The sequence below is a fragment of the Thamnophis elegans genome, chromosome 1 (assembly GCF_009769535.1).
Source record: "Thamnophis elegans isolate rThaEle1 chromosome 1, rThaEle1.pri, whole genome shotgun sequence".
Classification (NCBI taxonomy): domain Eukaryota; kingdom Metazoa; phylum Chordata; class Lepidosauria; order Squamata; family Colubridae; genus Thamnophis; species Thamnophis elegans.
In genome coordinates this window covers 145,339,588-145,357,909 of record NC_045541.1, presented here as the reverse complement: position 1 = coordinate 145,357,909, position 18,322 = coordinate 145,339,588, and the positions used below count along the sequence as shown (strand labels likewise).

General features: G+C 35.9%; 1 protein-coding gene across 1 annotated transcript in view; it reads left to right on the top strand.

Annotated features, from left to right (window-relative positions):
- Positions 1-18,322, top strand: part of SETD3 (SET domain containing 3, actin histidine methyltransferase) — a 56,905-nt gene that overhangs the window by 26,689 nt on the left and 11,894 nt on the right. Inside the window, exons 7-8 of the mRNA XM_032234083.1 lie at positions 11,614-11,672; positions 12,300-12,414. Of these exons, the coding sequence (XP_032089974.1) occupies positions 11,614-11,672; positions 12,300-12,414 (174 nt within the window). The remainder of the gene's footprint in view (positions 1-11,613; positions 11,673-12,299; positions 12,415-18,322) is intronic.

Below are 18,322 nucleotides of genomic sequence, written 5' to 3'. Positions count from 1 at the left end.
CACTTGCAGGATTCCTTTTTTCACATATACGTGTGTGGGGGGGGGGGGAGGGGATGCATAATGGCTATCTTTTGAGAGCTGAATGCAACAAAATTTCATTTTAAAGTATTCTGATTAGTGACAATAATTTTAAAGTGACAATATTTTTTTATTCTTTTCTAAAATAACTTATTTTAATGTTTCTTTTTATGTGAAGTCAGTCTTTAGTTTATTTGCTTAATATATCTAGTTGCTCTAAAATTGCAGTATACTGGTGACATTTTTTTAGTTGGGCAGTTCAAAACATGCCTGGACAAATTGTAAGATATTGTGATAGAACGATGAAGGCTGAAAGATTCAAGTTTCCTCCCTTTAGAACAGAAGGCGCTATATTAATGAGACGCCAATGTCATAGATAAGCTCCAGCATTTTAAAAAAGAAAGCTGGCAACACTTTACGAGGCAAGGCTTTTAATGTTGTTTGAAATGATGGGGTTTTTTTTAAAAAAAAAAGTATGTCTGCCATATGCTATCCTAGTGCAAAGTTAATAAAGTGTGCCACAAAGTGACATGATATCCAGATTATATCTTATGTGTAATACTGACATTTAAAAGTAGACAAGTGTGATCATTAGCATGCCAGCATTCCAAAGTGAAAGATGCATTTTGAGGGAACAATAGAGTGTCTGTATTCTTTCAGAAGAACTTTTAAAAATGTGTGTTCTATCTAAAATTGTTTCAAGTCAATAGTAGTATCACAAGCTTTATGGTATAGTAACTTGATCTGTTGTTATATTACTGTTGGGTAGACTATCATTATACCATAAAATTGACTTACAATGACTGAGTTAGATTCAATTAAATATTATTCCCTCTAATGGATAGCACAGTAGAGAATGTAGTAAAAACTGAGAAAATAGCTGATTTTAAGAAGGATGTTTGAAGAAATAAATATTTAAAAATAATTTAAAACACAAGCTGACATGATTCACATGGAATGTTAATTACTAAATGAAAATGAAAAACTGATTCATAGGTATATAGTGGGCGATTAGCATGACTTTCTAGAAGAGGACGTATAGTATAGTTAACTAGAGTCCAGACTGCTTTTGGTAGCCAAAAGACTACAAATCAAAAAGTCTCTTAGATAGGTTCAGGTAAGTCATTCTCCTCCTGCCTTTCACTATGAGAGATAATAATGCTGACATGTTTATAAAAGTGCTGTTAGAAACATCAGTGGATAGTGGATAGTCATTATTCACTATATAATGTTGCCTCATATTTTAATAATAATATTGTACTTGATTGGAAGGTGAAATGATTTAAAAGGGTAACAAGGTTCCTACATCTTTGTGATGTATGTATGTTTAAGACTTATGTAAACCAGATTTGCCCTGTGATGTTTCTATAATATAGTTGAATCTAAAATCTAGTTCCTGTTGTCTAGCTCTGTATATCGCACCAGTGTGCTTGTTGGTTTACAAACAATACAAAAGTTTATTATCACATATTTGATTGTTAATCAATAGTACAGTCTCTTGATGAAAGCAGTAGGAGTAAATTTTCAAGATGTTATTTCTAAGCACTTTTAGACTGCAATTATTCTGAGTGCACTTGAAAACAGGGATGCTGTTTCTTCTTCATCTCTTGTACAAGTTTATATATTCAAAAATAGCTGTTGCTATTAGCAAAGAACCAGAAGTGTAATCTAATTCCTAAAATAGACATAAGGCAATTGACAAAGCATCTTAAGCTTAAATTTCAAGAAAAACAGAAAAAATAGGTAATATGCTTGTTTAAAACTTAACCTGGAGGATTTTCAGTTTGTACATATTTATAATTCTTTCCCCATTTTTAAATGCTTATGTGTTGCTGCCATTACCTTTTAATGAGCACAAATTATATACAGCAAAGTGAACAGAACACATGTTCATTGCATAATGCTTAGTTTTTTGAACATTGAAATATGATAAAATAAACACAAGAGGGAGCCATACAGTTCATAGATATATACAGTGAAGATTCTTTGAATACAGAGATTTTGGGTTCCTGTTTTAACTTTCTCTGCACGTGGGCATATTGTAGCTTTATGGAAGGAAAAACTCCTGCCTTATATTATCATTGTGTGCACTTTAGTATATAAAAGCAGAGCTACAGCCTCCCAGTTGTGCCTATTTTCTGCCAGAATGAAAAGAGAATGCAACAAAATATTGAATAATAGAAGGTCTTTCATATTTTTAATAACATATTTCCAGATGTATTGTTTTCTAATCCCAAGAATAACATCCCAGAAAATAACATGCTGTAGTAAATTAAAATACCAATGTTGTTTGAATTGCTGCAAAGAAGAAGAGGAGGAGGGACAAGAATGTCAAAAAGAAAAAAGGTAGAGGAACAATACATTCATCAATGTATAAATGATAAGAGAATGAAAACTTTTTCAACTGTCAGATGGAAGAAAGGAATGAAAAGATAACCGTTCAACAAAAGAGCAAACATGGGGAAAGGAAGAACTAAATATGATACCTAAATTATAAATCTTCGATATAAAAAATACAGTAAAATAGAATGATGGAACACTGGATTGGGAGAATAGAATAAAATAGAATATAGGTAGTCCATGGCTTATGAACTTTTGTTTAGTGACAATTTGCAGTTAAGGCAACACTGGAAGTGTTGCTTGTGGCTTACTGACTATTGCAGTATCCGTGGGGTCATGTGATCAGGATTAAGATGCTTGGAAACCTGCATGTATTAATGTTGGTTGCAGTATCCCGATGTCAGGCGCAAGTAATTAGGAACCGGAGTTCAGTTCAAAGCACTACCTATAGTGCTATCTATATGCAAGATTGTTTTACTAATGGTCAAGCCAAATTAATGCTAGATAAGGGTAAGTGGAATTAATGGGGGAGGTATGTGTGGATTTGCGTCTTTTGTGGGAGTACAATGACTCCGCTCTCAGCCTGCTATCTCCTATATCTGGATCATGTGATTGCCATTTGCAACCTTTCCAACAGACCTCTGACAAGCAAAGTCAATGGATAAAGCCGAATTTGCTTAGTGACCAGCAAAAGAATTGCATAATTGGGTGTGACTTCCTTAATGATTGTCTTGCAACAGAAATTCTAGTCACAGTTATGGTTGTAAGTCAAGAACTACCTGAATGAGGAACAGCTGAAAAGCATATCTTGAAGATGAGAATACTGATAAGAGCTATTTTATATTATTCTAGAGCAGAGGTCCCCAACCATAGACTGACACCAGTCCATGCACAGCATGCCAGAAACCGGTCCGTGCAAACAAGTGAGGCCCCATTTGCATGATGCAGGCAGCTCACAAAGCCATGCCCCCTCTGGTCCACGGAAAAACCCCTCCATAGAACTGGTCTCTGGTGGCCAAAAGGTTGGGGGCTGCTGTTCTAGATAGTAGAATTAGAACTGAAAGATAGAAAGGAAATTTGTTTAAATATGGGTAAGATGTCCTAGTGATTACAGATATTTAGTGATGAAAACAGAGTACTAAAGAAAGTGATTGTCTTTTCTTTTGTTAAGTAACAGAAGTGTAGCTCAGAAAACATTGGGTACATCCTTGAGTACATCCCACATTGAAGACAGCTGTCCTGGAGAGTGCTTTAAATCGTTTAGGATTTTCTTTGTTTTATTCATCTGTTAGGAAATTTTATTTTACATTTTTTAGCTTGCCACAGATGTTTTAAATTTTCTGTTTACTATGATAGTGGCAGGAGTAAATTGATTGTTGAAGAGTACAAAGGTAGTCAATCGTTAGCATACTCAGAGAATCTTGGGGAGCTTGGAATTTTAAGCACAACATTAAAGGAAGCGTTAGATGAGTGAGTTCAGCTGAAATCTCTGGTTCTCTGATTTTGCTTCTTCAATTGTAGATAAAATGCTGTTTGACAATGAATTTTTTCCATGCCAAAAACTAAATCTATTTTGTTAAGTCTTTTATTGGATTTTGCATTTCATGGTGCATTCCCAACCTCATCTGTTAAGTCCCTTTTCTGTATCAATAGGAAAAGTTCATTGGTTGAATAAGAATTTTCCATTTTGAAAATCATAAAACTTGTCATTTGGGAAACCATTATTTTCTGTATTTTGGACCCTGCTTGCCAACTTAACTACTTTTAATTTATTTTTGATGCTCTTAATGACTTACAATTCCATTAAAATCATCTCCCTGAATACTTTGACTGAAAACTATGCTTCAAAGCTATATATGCCAATATTAGATGAAATTGTTTTTGCACATTTTTAAACCACACTGGGGAGAAATATTATGTTGACTACAAAACACTAAGGTCTATTGAGACTCTTCTTTAAAAGATGAGGTTTTTAACCCCTCTCCTGGCCACAGATTCCAATGAGCTTTCATTTTGGCAGCTAAAACAAAATAACAGTATATATTTCTCACATTAAGTTGCATTCCAGAAAGTAACCCTGTCCACTGAGATGTAAACTGTAGTTCAAGATTCCGTGCCTCAATAGTTAATCATATTATTCCACAGAAACACATAGTGTATTGTTGGGATTTAATGTTTTTTCTCCTAGATGCAACAGCAGTTATGAATGTTCAATAAAAATAAAGCACAATAGAAATCTGATAAATCTGGGGTGAAATAATAAAAGAAGATGCATATTTTGAGCATTATTAAACTGCTTAAGGGACTTAAAATAGTAATTTAACTAAATTAGAAATAAGTTGTCTTTTATACTTTTGGCCTAAACAATCTGACTTGATGTGGCACATGCTTATCATAATAAAAAATAACTACAAATTCCTCTTTTTCACTCTCCTTAACTGGAGCACTGTCACTGTTTTGTCTTAACAGTGGTAACCTTAAACAGTGTAAATGTTCTAGCCTACCCATGACAATTCACACATGGCTGTCATGCCAAAAAGCATGTAAATTATTGAGCAACATTCACTAATAATTTCACTTGATTTTAAAATGTGCCTGAGTGAAAAGTTTACTGAGCATGCTAATAGAAAAACCAGAGGAATGAACCAAAATAGTGATGTTGATGGTGTCCAGAATTTCCTGTCCAGATGGAAAATTGAGAATGATTCTGTACTGAAGTAAACTGCAGTTCTTTTGAAGAGGGATAAAGTATTGTTGTGAATTTTCTTGATGTCTATTGGATGATAAACTCTTACCAACATAGCCCTATCAGGAAATTTGCTAACATTTTGCTGAAATATTGCCCTTCAAAGAATGGACAAATATAAAACTGAATCGACTATCTTTGGTTTTACATCAACCAAGAAGTAAAGAAACAGGAACATTGTTTGGCGCATGTGGCACTTCTGCTCGGCAAGTTTGCTTTGATTGCCAGTATGCTTCCAGGTTCATTTCAAGGTGCTGGTAGTTACATTTAAAGTGTTTCATTCTTGGATTTAGGTTACTTGAGGGATGTCTCTCTCTGGTTGTCTGTTCCTGCTCTGTTGTTTCCTTGCAGGTGAGGTATATTCCTGGTCCTGTCTGTTAACAAGTGTCAGCCAGTTTTTCTAGCACCAGAAATTAATTACATCAAAATAAGACAATTATAGAAATGCCAGTATAAATGCAAGAATTTATGATTAAGATGAGGAAAATGTGCCATAATTGGAGTGTTCAATCTAATAAAACATTTTTCTTTGTTGACATATAAGTGTTTAAAGTACTTTCACAATTACAGATAAATATAATAGTTGTCTTTGAGCATGTGAAGGACTATTATATAGAAGTTGAGGAAGAATTATTCAGAGTTTTCCAAAATACAAAAAAAAATAGGTTTAAATTAGATATTCATTGGGAATGAACAAAAATTGTCTAAAGGTGAGAACTATTCAACAGGTTGCCTTAGGACTTAGTGGATTTTTTTTTTTTTTTTGGCAGGAAATAAACAGCAAGCTACAAGGTTTTCTTTTGGAGTATTATAATAATGAATTCTTGCACTGAGCAGAGTATTTGATTTCCCAAGTCCCTTCTAAATATTTCTAAATATTAATATAAATATATTAATATATATTCTGTGATTTTTCCGAGTGTGTTTGTGTGTGTGTCACACAGATACACAACATACACACTGTTGTGGTTGTGCTGGTGCTAGGGTCAAATTCCCATTAATAACAGAAAAGTTGGACTTTGCTCTTTAATTATAATCTGAATACGGTCTTAAGCATAGAGGTGAGTCAATTTTCCAGGCAATTAACAAAAACGGAATATCCATTTTGAAACTATTACTTTTGAGAACACTGTCATATATATACAAATTGAGAAAAAGCTTTTTTGAACTCTGCATGGATTTCTGAATAAATGCACTTTACTGCATATCTGAGAATCCTGGTTCACCATTTTTATTATCCTATGAGATTTAAATAGCTTGTTTCCAAAACAGTTTTATTTATAAATAGCCATTTAAGTAGTTTTATTGCTAATCTGAAACATTGTAGCGTATGCTTATTAGCTAAACAATTGCCATAATATTCTTACTGGCACATTTTAAAAATGCAGCATAATTTTATCATGTATTTAGAGTTATCCAAAATAAAATGGGCATATTATTCCTTAAACTAAGACTATACAAACTTAATCTGAGTTTCGCCATTTATCAACAGGTTGCTTCATTTGAATAAGTGTCTATCTCCTTTTGATCAACCTGAAAAATTTGCATGCTATGCAGCAGCCATATACTATACTTTATTAAATATCTGTCAATTATAAAGATCAAGGTTTTACATTAACGTCAAGATAGTACATCAAAAATTCATGGAATATGTGACTTTTTCCAAGGGTATTTAATACTTAATGCATTTGTGTCATTTTTCTTTCTAGATATATTGACAGGTTTTATTAAGAGTTTGTTAGGGAGATTTTATTTTTACAGAGGGACTGTGAAGTGAAACTGCATGCTAAATCAATTTTTTTAATCAGAGTATTTTTCTCTTGATCTTTTCAGCTAAGATATGCTAACACATGTTAAAAATACTGCATTTTCAAAAATACAAAATAAATTTACTGTGAGACAGTATAATTTTGTATTAGGAGTATTTCCTGTGATATATTAGGAGAAAGATAGATTGCTAGAAATGTGCAAGTACCTCTCTAGAGATTCTCAGAAAAAAATGCAGAAGGCTTTAATAATATTGTATTAATCTATGGAACTTTATTTCCTCTATATTTAATATGCTGTATACTATTTAAAATTAAACATCAGTTGTCTTAAAATGTAATAATGGACATTTACACTTTGTTGGTACTGTTTTGGATTTGGTAATATCAATCTTATAAATCATAGTTTATATTTCTCACTTATTTTCTGGAATTGAGATAATCTTATTGAGACACATCTTTGCCCCTAAAGTAATTTCAAATTATATTCAAAATAGGGTTTGCATTCTGATCTGGATGGCCACTCTTGTTTTCCATTTACAATAGAACTAAATACCGTGTTTCCCTGAAAATATGACTTATTCCAAAAGTAAGTCCTATCTTGATTTTTACATGTGCGCCCAATATAAGCCCTACCCCCTGCAAAATAAGCCCTAACTAAGAGCCCGCCCACTCCAGGATACACGGTAAAAATTAAGCTAGAGTAGGAATGGGTGGTGGTGGAGCTGCCTACTACTTACCTTCAGACAGTTGCCGCTAAGCCACATACACCCCAACACCTGCCCTGCCAGCCCATTTCTTCTGCAGCTGGCAAGGCCAGCAAGGCTTTTATGAAAGCCTCTGCAGCCGATAACAGAGCTCTGGATCGAACTAGAGCTCTGTTCTTGGCTGCAGAGGCCTTCAGGAAAGCCTTGCCAGCCGAAGAAGTTCCTGAAGGCCACTGACAGTGAAAAGGAAGCCGTGGTTGCTGTATGTAAGTGAGGTGAGTCAGTGGATGACATCCCCCGAAAAGAATACCTGGTGTCTTTTTTGGTGGCAAAAAAATCAAGATGGGGTCTTATTTTCAGGGAAACACAGGTACTTAATTAAATATGAAATAATTTAATATTAATTGCTGGATTTCATTATTTCTAGGAATGAAAATGATTAGTTTGCTTCTCCCTCCTAGCAAGGTACAAAAGAAATATAAAATGAACTATATAAATTTATTAGTTTATATAAATTATAATTAAATTTATTTATATAAATAAACTATATACATCTAAAAAGAATTATAAAAGAAAATTCTTTGTGCAATCTACAGATCATAAGAGTTGAATTTTTCGTATCTACAAATGTCTTGACTAGACAGCATCTTACAATTGTTCAAGGAAAGTTACATCATTGGTAGCTAACTATGGCATACATCTCTGGCAATTGCATACTACTCCAGTACTCTGTGAGACAGATATATTTTGAACACCAGGCACAACTTATCCTTTTTTCTTTCTTTCTTGGATTTTGAATAACTCCAAAAGTTATACTAGTTCTATATGGATTGTGGGAACTTTTTGTTGTATGGATGGTGTTTTAACTTTAAAATCGATTCCCTTTTTAATATCTAGTTTGATGTGAGATGGTATATTATCCACAGAAAATTCTGAGCAAATGTGGAGCCCTTGGTGCTCTCTGAGCTTGGTAGTTGAATAGTGAAACATCTGCAAGCAAACAACCAAATTCAGACAACACCAAGGGTTTCATAGTTCAACTAGATATAGAACTAGACTTATGCTCTTATATTGGAATACTGAGAAAATGTAATTTGAACTTTGAAATCTTGATTACATTTATCAAGGTCAATGTGTGCATATTTCAGTGCCTGATACCCAGTGATATATATCTTGGATTCAGAATAGCTTAGGAAATGGGCACTTGAACAAAAAGAGTTTTATTTTTATTTCTAGACCTTATTGGAGGCTTTGTTCCATGTCCCCTGTGCAGTTCTCAAACATCTGCTAGATTGCAGTGTTATTGCCTATTTTCCAAAAAATATAATTTGCTGTTTGTAAATTTGGTCTAGTCTGTAGCAAACAACCTGGGAAGAATAGTCTTCGAGATGGTTTGAACTAAAATCCCTTAGTTGATCAGAAGTAAAAAAAGCCTGCTCTGTTCCACACTAATATGAAGATTTTTACCTATAATGAGATGATTAAACATAAGTAATATTAAGTAATTAAGTAATTAAATATAAGTAATAAGTAATAATGTCTTTTCTTTCTTCATTTTCTATGGCCTTTTTTAATTAGAAAGGGATTTTATAAATATTCTGTTAATATAGAAATGCATGTGCTACTCTTTTAAAAGTCAATGCTTTTATATTCTATATAGTAAAATTATCTGATTAATTACCATTGCTGAAAATTTTCCTTGGAGAAAATTGTCCCTTTGCATTTTTAAGACAAAAGTTTCTGATCCTGCTTTACACGCATCCGGTCAGTAGATGGAGACACAGCCATGTTAGTCATCTATCCTTCAGATAAATCGTGATTTAATTGTTTATAGGAAGACTTTTCACTTGAAAGTTACAAAAAGTGAATGTAATTGTGAGTTTGCCTGTGTTGAAAACTCATTTTATCACATGTATAGTTCATTAAAAAGTTTACATTGTTAATTTTAAAATAAATGTTTTCTATTTTTAAAAGATTAATTGCTGTCTCTTTTTTCCAGGTTTGTGAATTTTTTTTCAATAACACATATTCTTTTTAAGGTTTTTAAATAGCATTTTAAGATTTTTCCTATATTATGATTTTAACTAAGTTCTGATTATAGTTGTGTATATGCTGTTACCTGATTTTTACTGTTACACGATGTCGTGTTTATTCACTAAATTTATATCTCTCATTCAAGCATTCAAGACAGCATATATAATAAGCCATTCTCCCTCTACTTCTATATGGTGATAATAGCAATAATGTGAATATCGTCATCAACTTTTATTTTAGAAATGTCTTATAGTATCTTGGAAGTTTCATTCTAAACAGTGGCATATACATCTTATTAAATAAAGTATTTAAAGCTTTGACGTTAACTAGCTACTTACTAACAGAAGCAAACTGATGATTTTATCAAAAATTAATCTTAAATCTGGCTTTCCTTGTGTTTATATATATATATATATATATATTTGCATCTCATCCTATGTTTCATTTTGATTCCCCTCCCCCCATATGATTGATGAAAGCATTCTCATTTACTTGAAGATATAATAAAATTATGCAGAGCTTGTTTGGTTGATTTTGTGCCTCAACTTCTGATAACTGTCTGAACAAGTTCCCGAAGTTTTCTTGGCATTATTTTTGGAAATAGCTAGCCATTTCCTTTTTCCAAGGGCTGAGAGACAGTGACTGGCTCGAGATCATATTGTTGTTTAGAAGGAATAGAACTCATAGCATCCTGGTTTCTACTCTTGGTGCCTTTAACCACTGCACCTGAACTTAGCAATAATTATTTCTTAAAATAGCCACAACTAAATAAATTTGCAATGAAATTTTATATGTACAATGAATACTGATTTGAAAATTAGTTGAGAGACAAGATTTTCAGAGCTAGTCCATCCACAAAGCTAATTTTAAGGGGTTAGAGAGAATGGACACCTGGGACATAACACCCAATTGGCAGCCTTTTGTAATATATAATTTGCCTAAAATTGTGCACTAAGCACAAGCTTTTGTTTTCTAATTGATTTACGGTTTGAGCCACTTTTACCTCATCCCCTACTGTCCTGCACACAGTGCCAGCAAGTACATTACTGTGAGAGATGATAAATTACCATGCACTTGTGATGCTAATGCATCAAGACTATAAAAAACATGCTGTGTTGAGCTTCTTGCTTTAACAATGTTGCAAAGATAGGTCCATGCAAGTCTCATTTCCACTGGTATAAATAACTATTCATTTGATAATTTCTGAAGCCTACTTATTCAATTGTAATTGAAATATTGAAACAATCTTTTTAACGGATCTTAATAATTCAAGAGGGGGAACATTTTTAAGTATTTGGTAAAATTCTATGATTTTTAATATTATGTATTTAAACATATAAGATATGAAGAATCTTTATGTCAGTTGGTTAAAATCCTCATAGTCTCATCATAATTAAGATTATTTTCTTATCCTATTGATCTGATATATAGTATGACCAATACCCTAAGGAAAAAATGTAATTGCCTCATTAGTGTTGTTTGATAATAGCTGTAGCCCTGTTCTTCACCTACCCATTTGACTAACAGTTTCAGTGTCTTTCATGTCTTTGGTCTAAAATATATCTATTCTCTGATTTATTTTTTCCCAAAAAAACAGAATACAGTACAAGTAAAAGTAGTTTAAAATACATTTACTCTCACACAGTGTGACCAAGTTAAAAATTAAAACCCTGAGAGCAGAAAACTTTTCATCAGTGGTTTGGAGATAGGAGTCTACCTTAAATTCTTGTGTGCCATTGTCTGTGAGTTTGAGTCTTTGAAATATGAAGAAACAGATTTATGGCGGCTGCTGGGCACAACAAATTAAGTTGACAGTGATGTATGAGAGCATAATAGCATGATGATCCCTCTGTAGCACGGCTGGACGCCTCCTGCTTCATTTGGCTCTTGTTAGGATCTGTTAGGCAGCTAAATAATGAAATTCTGCTGACTGATTTTTGTGGGGGTTTTGTTTTGCTTTCCCCCCCCTGTTCACCTCTCCTCTGAATCTTTTATTTCTCAGACCCATCCTAATGCCAGCAAACTGCCATTAAAGGATTCTTTCACTTACGATGATTACAGGTTTGTTTCCCTTTTTATTTAAAAACTTAAGTTGTTAAGTTTTCAGATTCCTTCCCTACCCCCAATAATCAAGTTATTAATCATGAATCCCTGGTCCCATCATAATACTTAGCATTAAAAATCACAGAGTATAATTATTGCAGCCATCTGTATTTAATCTTCAAAGTTTGTTAGCTAACCAATTAGCATTAATTTATGGTTTCTTCTAAAATATATTGTTATGTTCCTTTCTAAAATTTCTCTTAAATCATTTTTTGTTGCAGTTGCTGTTTAATTTTCTGCAAAATGGTTAAAATAAGTGAGACTTCTTTGAGAGATACTGTGACATAATTGATAACACTCTAAGTAAAGTTAATTCACAGTCTTTCTACGCCTCTCATATCCCAAAAATAATTCCTAATTTTCTATTTTCTTCTTAGTAATTTTATAACATACTGAAGTATCTGTTTTATATACTGTTGTTTGTTTTTATCTGCTGCCTGTTTTTCTAGATTTTCAAAAGATAGGATTCTGCATTTGTTTGACTTTAATAAATCCATAATGGCATTTAATATATAAAATATCTAAATTTTTTAAAGTGTATTAAAACAAAAAGTTACAGTCACTAACTTCTTTTTTGCTTGTTAGGTGGGCAGTTTCCTCAGTCATGGCTCGACAAAACCAGATTCCTGCTGAGGATGGCTCTAGGGTTACATTAGCTCTGATACCTTTATGGGACATGTGTAATCACACCAATGGACTGGTAAGGACTGTTCCATATGAGAATAAATACAATTTATTTAGCATCTTATTTTTTGATAGATATTTTGTTTCCTACCAATCAAATTAAACAAACATATTTTAATATCTTACTTGATTTGAAATTTTTTGAAAGATGAATGCATTTCTGTGAAAGTTTATTAAAAATAAATATTAAATACAATATATTCGAGAAACGTCTATTACTGAGAACTGTCTTATGTGTGTTGTACAGTGAAGGAACTAGTAGTGATGACCTTAAAATAATTAAAAATAACTTCATGTTGCTTTTGTTTTATTGTTGTTAGAAATAAGTTCATTTGGTTGAAACTAGTTTTAGGTTTTAACTAGGCCTGAGAGTGAAATCTTTCAAAATATGGAGGGCTAAGGAATGTCTTATTGTTGTTTACTATAGAAAGTTAAAAGAAAACTTGAAATTCTTTTGAAACTTTTTTCTTGTTTTTTTCTATGTTCTTTTTTTACATTTAATATTCTAACACAGTTGTCCTATATATCTCCATTTTTACATTTTCCTCTCCTATATTTTCACCCCTTTCTATCTTAGCCTAGTAATATTTTATCTCAACACATTGTTATGCCTTTTGTCTCTTAATGTATATTTAATGCCAGTTTAAAAGTTTCCTTCTCTCTGTATAACTTTTCCACTTTGATCTACTTTTATATAATTTTCTTATATTCTGTTGGGATATGGGATATGAATCCCTCCCCCCCAATGTTTCCTTTTTTCTTTGCTTCAAAGCAACAGGAGAGAAGCTGACTTTCTTTGGGCCAGGTTACAGAGGGAGGCTTGTTAGTTTTCCCCTTGTTCTAGTTAAAATAGCAGCAAGAAAAAAAGAAGTGATTATCTGTGAATCTACTATAGTTCCCCTATATTGCCTCTTTGATAAAAGCTCAAGGGTTTGTCCTTTCTTTTATCTTAAGTGGTAATTACAGGTATTGTAGGAATGAATAGTAATTTTGCTTAAGATAAATGGGAAATGTGATATTAAAAAGTCATAGAATATGCTAAATCAGTGGTTCCCAAAGTGGGTGGTACTGCCCCCTGAGGGGCGGTGGGATGACTTAGGGGGGTGCTAAGAGGCAAGGGGTGGCAGGGGGGTGCTAAGAGGCAAGGGGCGGCGGCGGGGGGACGCTAAGAGGCAAGGAGGAGTGCTGGAGGTGGAGCCCCATGTAAAGTACATTGTAATAGTTAAGATGTTAGTAAACATGAGCATAGCTTGCTGGTCCAGGAAAGAATGCAGTTGGTGCACAGGATGAATCTGTGCAAAGGCCCTCCTAGCTATGGCTGCCATCTGCTCATCAAGCAGAGCCATGAGTCCAGCAAGACCCTGTATTGTGAATCAGTTTAAGTCCATCCAGTATCAAAAATGACAAATGACAAATCCACTTCATCTTGCCAGGGTTGAGCTGAGTTTGGTTCACCCCCATTCAGACACTTACAGCCTCTAGGCACTCAGACAACTGTATCATCTACAGACTACAACTGTATCATCTGCCTGGCCCAATGTAGAGAGATATAAGTGGGTATTATCAGTATATCCTGTACTACTGGATGGTCTCACAAAGCAATTTTTAATAGATATTAGAGAGGAGAGACCTGAGTCCTGAAGTATTCCACACTTCCAATGACCTAGGGCTCAGCCTCTCCACACCCACAGCCTTCAATTGACACCAGCCACTAAAAAAAAGGAGATCCACTCCAAGACAGTAGTTTGGAGCTCCCACTGCCAATCCCTGGAGCCAGTCCAGAAGGACACTATGGTCAATGGTATTGAAAGTTGCTGAGAGATCCTGAAAAGGCAAGACAGTTGCAACACCCTATCCCAGGCCCTCCAAATGACCAATGCTGTTTCAGTGCTATACCCGAGCCTGAACTCAACTGAAAGGTTCCAAATAATTCACTTCATTCAGGGCTCTCTGAAGCTGCATGCCAACCACCCTCTCAATAACCTTCCCCCCAAAAAAGGTTGGACACTGGATGAAAGTTAATTAACCTGGATGAATCCAATAATAATTTTCCATTAACAGCTCAAAAGATTAGAGTCCACTGGAGTTCGGCAGTCAATAAATTTAAATAATTAAAAGAGCAAAACTACATTTAAAAGAAACCTTAAAACATTGTCAAATATATTTAAACTTGTGTTAAATAGATTTTAACTTTTAAACTTTATTTACCATTATAAACATCTTGAATTGGACTCAGACAGCAGCTGGCAACTGAAGAAATTCTTTCAACATGATAGTTATGTTGGACATTTAAAAGGTACCACTTACCTCCTGTGTTGCCACATTCAGGACGAGTTGCAGTTTGTGGAACATCTTCAATGACTGCCTCACAAAAAGCACATTATAGTAATTACAATAATTTAATTTTGACTTGCCAGCACATGTCACTAAATCCTCTCTCTGAGTAGAGGAACTAAAACTGATACAAGCCTCCATTGCCACTTATGTTACCTACTTCCTAAAAGAAAGTAGTACACTCCCAACAAGAATCTAGTCTTAATCCTGAAGTCCAGCCCCAGACAATTCTGTTTTGCTCAGATTGAGTTTGTTTGTCTGTCACAAGCAGTCTATTACAAGATGGATATATTTGGAGACCCGGGAAATATCCTACTGTGAAATCATAAGAAACAAATAATAACCAAATATCATTAAAATGCAATGACAGCTAGCTCTAAACCTACGAATGATCTTTCCTAGAAGTTCCTTATAAACACAAAAGACAAGTTAGAATGTATAAAGGACCCAAGAGATAAATAATTTCCAGACATTCAAGCAGAAATAATAGCAATAGCACTTAGACTTATATACTGTCCCATAATGCGTTACAGCACCCTCTGTTGTTTACAATGTCAGCATATTGCCTGCCCCCCCAAATCTAGATCCTCATTTTATCAACCTTGGAAGGATAGAAGACTGACTTAACCTTGAGCCAGTTAGAATCAAATTCCTGGCTATGGGCAGCGTTAACCTGCAATATTGCATTCTAACCACTGCCCCACCACATTTTCCTAATCCAAATTAGATTAGTCCTTCAGTTTATTATGACATTACAGACCTCTTTATTTTTCTATTAAAGGGCAATCTGAATTTAATAGTAATAATATCATGGTATGACAACTCAGTCTGACTCTCCAAATTATTATGTGGCCCAAAAGGGAAATATTGGAGTTTTTATATTTACATAGCTTCTCCAGCTGATGGTGCAGGACGGTCCAGAAGTGGGTTGTTCAATCCTTATTTGATCAAGAGACTGAGTCATAATTGAAACCATGCCTCCAGCTCCCCTGCTGCTTGATTCCAATTCCGACTCAATCTTGCCCGAAAAGTGACCTGTTTTTCACTTGCTCGTGAATTGTTTTTTTGTTTTGTTTTGTTGTTTTAGTTTGTCTTTTTCCTTTATTTCTTGATGTTGCCTGCCTGAACTGGGTGACTTACTTGGCTCCCAAGTGTTTTCCACCTTTTGTTGCTGGTTTGGTGTGTGAATCAGCCCATACGGCTGTTTTGGAGGCTCCCTAGGCGTGGAGGAGTGCCGCTGGCTGTGGGGGCACTCGTTGCAGCTTTGGTTGTCCCGCTGTTGTGCCGCTGGATCGATGAGTACAGTGGCAGCGATGGCGGATTTCCCTGGTGAAGGTAACTCTGGGATCTCTGCTCCTGCAAAGAAGAGCTCCAGGAAGAGAAGGTCTCCCAAGCTGATCCCCCTGTGTTGGTGAGGCAAGGTGCTAACAAGCAGGGTGGCAAGGAGGTTGGGGATGCTGAGAAGCCCAGACATGGGGGTGTGGAGAAGGCCTTTGGTTCTTCAATGAGATCCCCACCGTCTTTGAGGGTGGCACCGCTATCCCCCTCACCCTCTCCAACCAGGCTCTCGGAGTCCCCGAGAGCTAGCTCTCTTGGAGGTGGAAGATGAGGAAGGCGATGGCCAGCCTTTTGCATGCTTAGAACCTGTTCAGAGACCAGTACAAAGACAAAGACTGGCACTCAGGCCAGGCCCCAGTTATACTGCAGGTGAATTCAATGATTTGCCTGATAACATTCAATCTTATTCATCGAGCCATTGTCTATGGCATAGCTCTTCAGGGGCGTTCCTCTGACCAGGTGGATGTGGAACTGATGGAGGCCAGGTGTAGGCATGTACAGGAGCCGGTTGCTCGCTCGGACAGAGAGCAGTGTCTCCTTCATTGAGGAGCGAGGTCTCGGTCCCAGAGGATGAGGAGTAGAAGGAGATGGAGCTTTTTGATGACGAAGGTTTGGCGCCCGATGTCCCTGCTTTTGCGGGTTGTTTCCTCCCAGTTTGTTTTGTTCCTTGCTGTTCAAGGCCAAGAGCACGGCGGCTGTTAAGACTTTAGCTGACAGGCAGAAGGAGAAGGAGACAGTGTTCGAGGCCACGGCTTCCAAAAAGGACCCGAGGAAACAGGTTTTTTGCAGAACTTACAGCTAGAAAGGAGTAGATCCCAGCACCGAAGCTGTTCCTGGATGTGATCCAGAAGCAATGGGCAATGCCAGATACCTTTCCCACCCTGGTGAATGCGCCTGTGGCTGCCGGAGGCCCTCGTAGCAAGTGATGTGGCAAACAACTTGAAGGTGGAGGATAAACGTACTGAACTGACGTTGTGTAAAACTTTCCTGGTGGCGATGTGGGTGGGTAAAGCTGCCTCCTCTGCATCCTTCTTCAACCATGCCACATTGATGTGGCTAGAGCAGATGCAGGACAGGGTGTCCATGCACGACATGAGGTTGCTGCAGGACATCAGCAAGGTCATTGCTGCAACCCAGTTTTCGGCTCATGCGACCTTGAACGCTGCTAAGTTAGCCTCCAGGGCTCTTTCCTCCTCTGTTTTGGCTAGGCGGATGGTATGGCTCCGAAATTGGCAGGTGGAAGCTAAGGCGAAGTGGAAGCTGGCAGTGGCTTCGTATAATGACAAGAATCTGTTTGGCAAGGTCCTACACCCGATTCTTATTGAGGATAAGAATAAACGTAAGGTTTTGCCTGCCACGACTAAAAAGCAGGAACAGCGGTTTACACCTTACACACATAGGCCTACATATAGAGGCGTGGATACTGAATATCATTACCAGCCCAAGGGTTTTCAGCCATGCCAGGGAGTGCATGTTCCCTCGGGAACTATGGACCAGTGAGTAAAAACCAAACATTCTAGACATGCCTTGGGCATAAAGCCAGCTTGGATGATTTTAGGCTAGTCCCCTTATCTCCAAGCCCTAGAAAAAAGGCAATGGCAAACCTCCACCCCCAACCCCCCCCCCAAAATGTTGCCATGGAAACTGTCTGGACTTGTCCATGTAGTTGCTCAGAGTCAACATTAATTCAAAGGCACCAAAACACACACATACACACACACAATCTTCCTCTAAACCATAAAAAGATGGTGCAAACAAAACAAAGACATCTGAAAGTACAAAAGCAATCAACAAAAATGAGAACTTAAAAGAAGGAAGCTTTTTAACTTGAATCTTATTTATGGAATCAAAAGCCTGAGCTGTCACCATTGGCCTAATAAACATAGCTTAGTTACCCACAGCCCATATGAATTCAGGCAGGTTACACTTGGTTGGTTCTTAGTTCTGAAATAAATGAAATTGTATTGAAATTGTAAGTGTTCTGTCCTGTGGAGCAGCAAGAAAGAACAAGAAAAATGCTGGCTAAAGCAGTCTAGAATTAAGAGTTGTTCCAGCGTGACCTTAATCAAAACCAGTAGTATATATGTGTGTGTGTGTGTGTGTGTGTGTGTGTAGGTAGGTAGGTAGGTAGGTAGGTAGATAGATGATAGATGGATAGATGGATAGATAGATAGATAGATAGATAGATAGATAGATAGAAAGAAAGAAAGAAGAAAGAAATACAGTAGGTAGGTAGGGAAAGAAAGATAGAG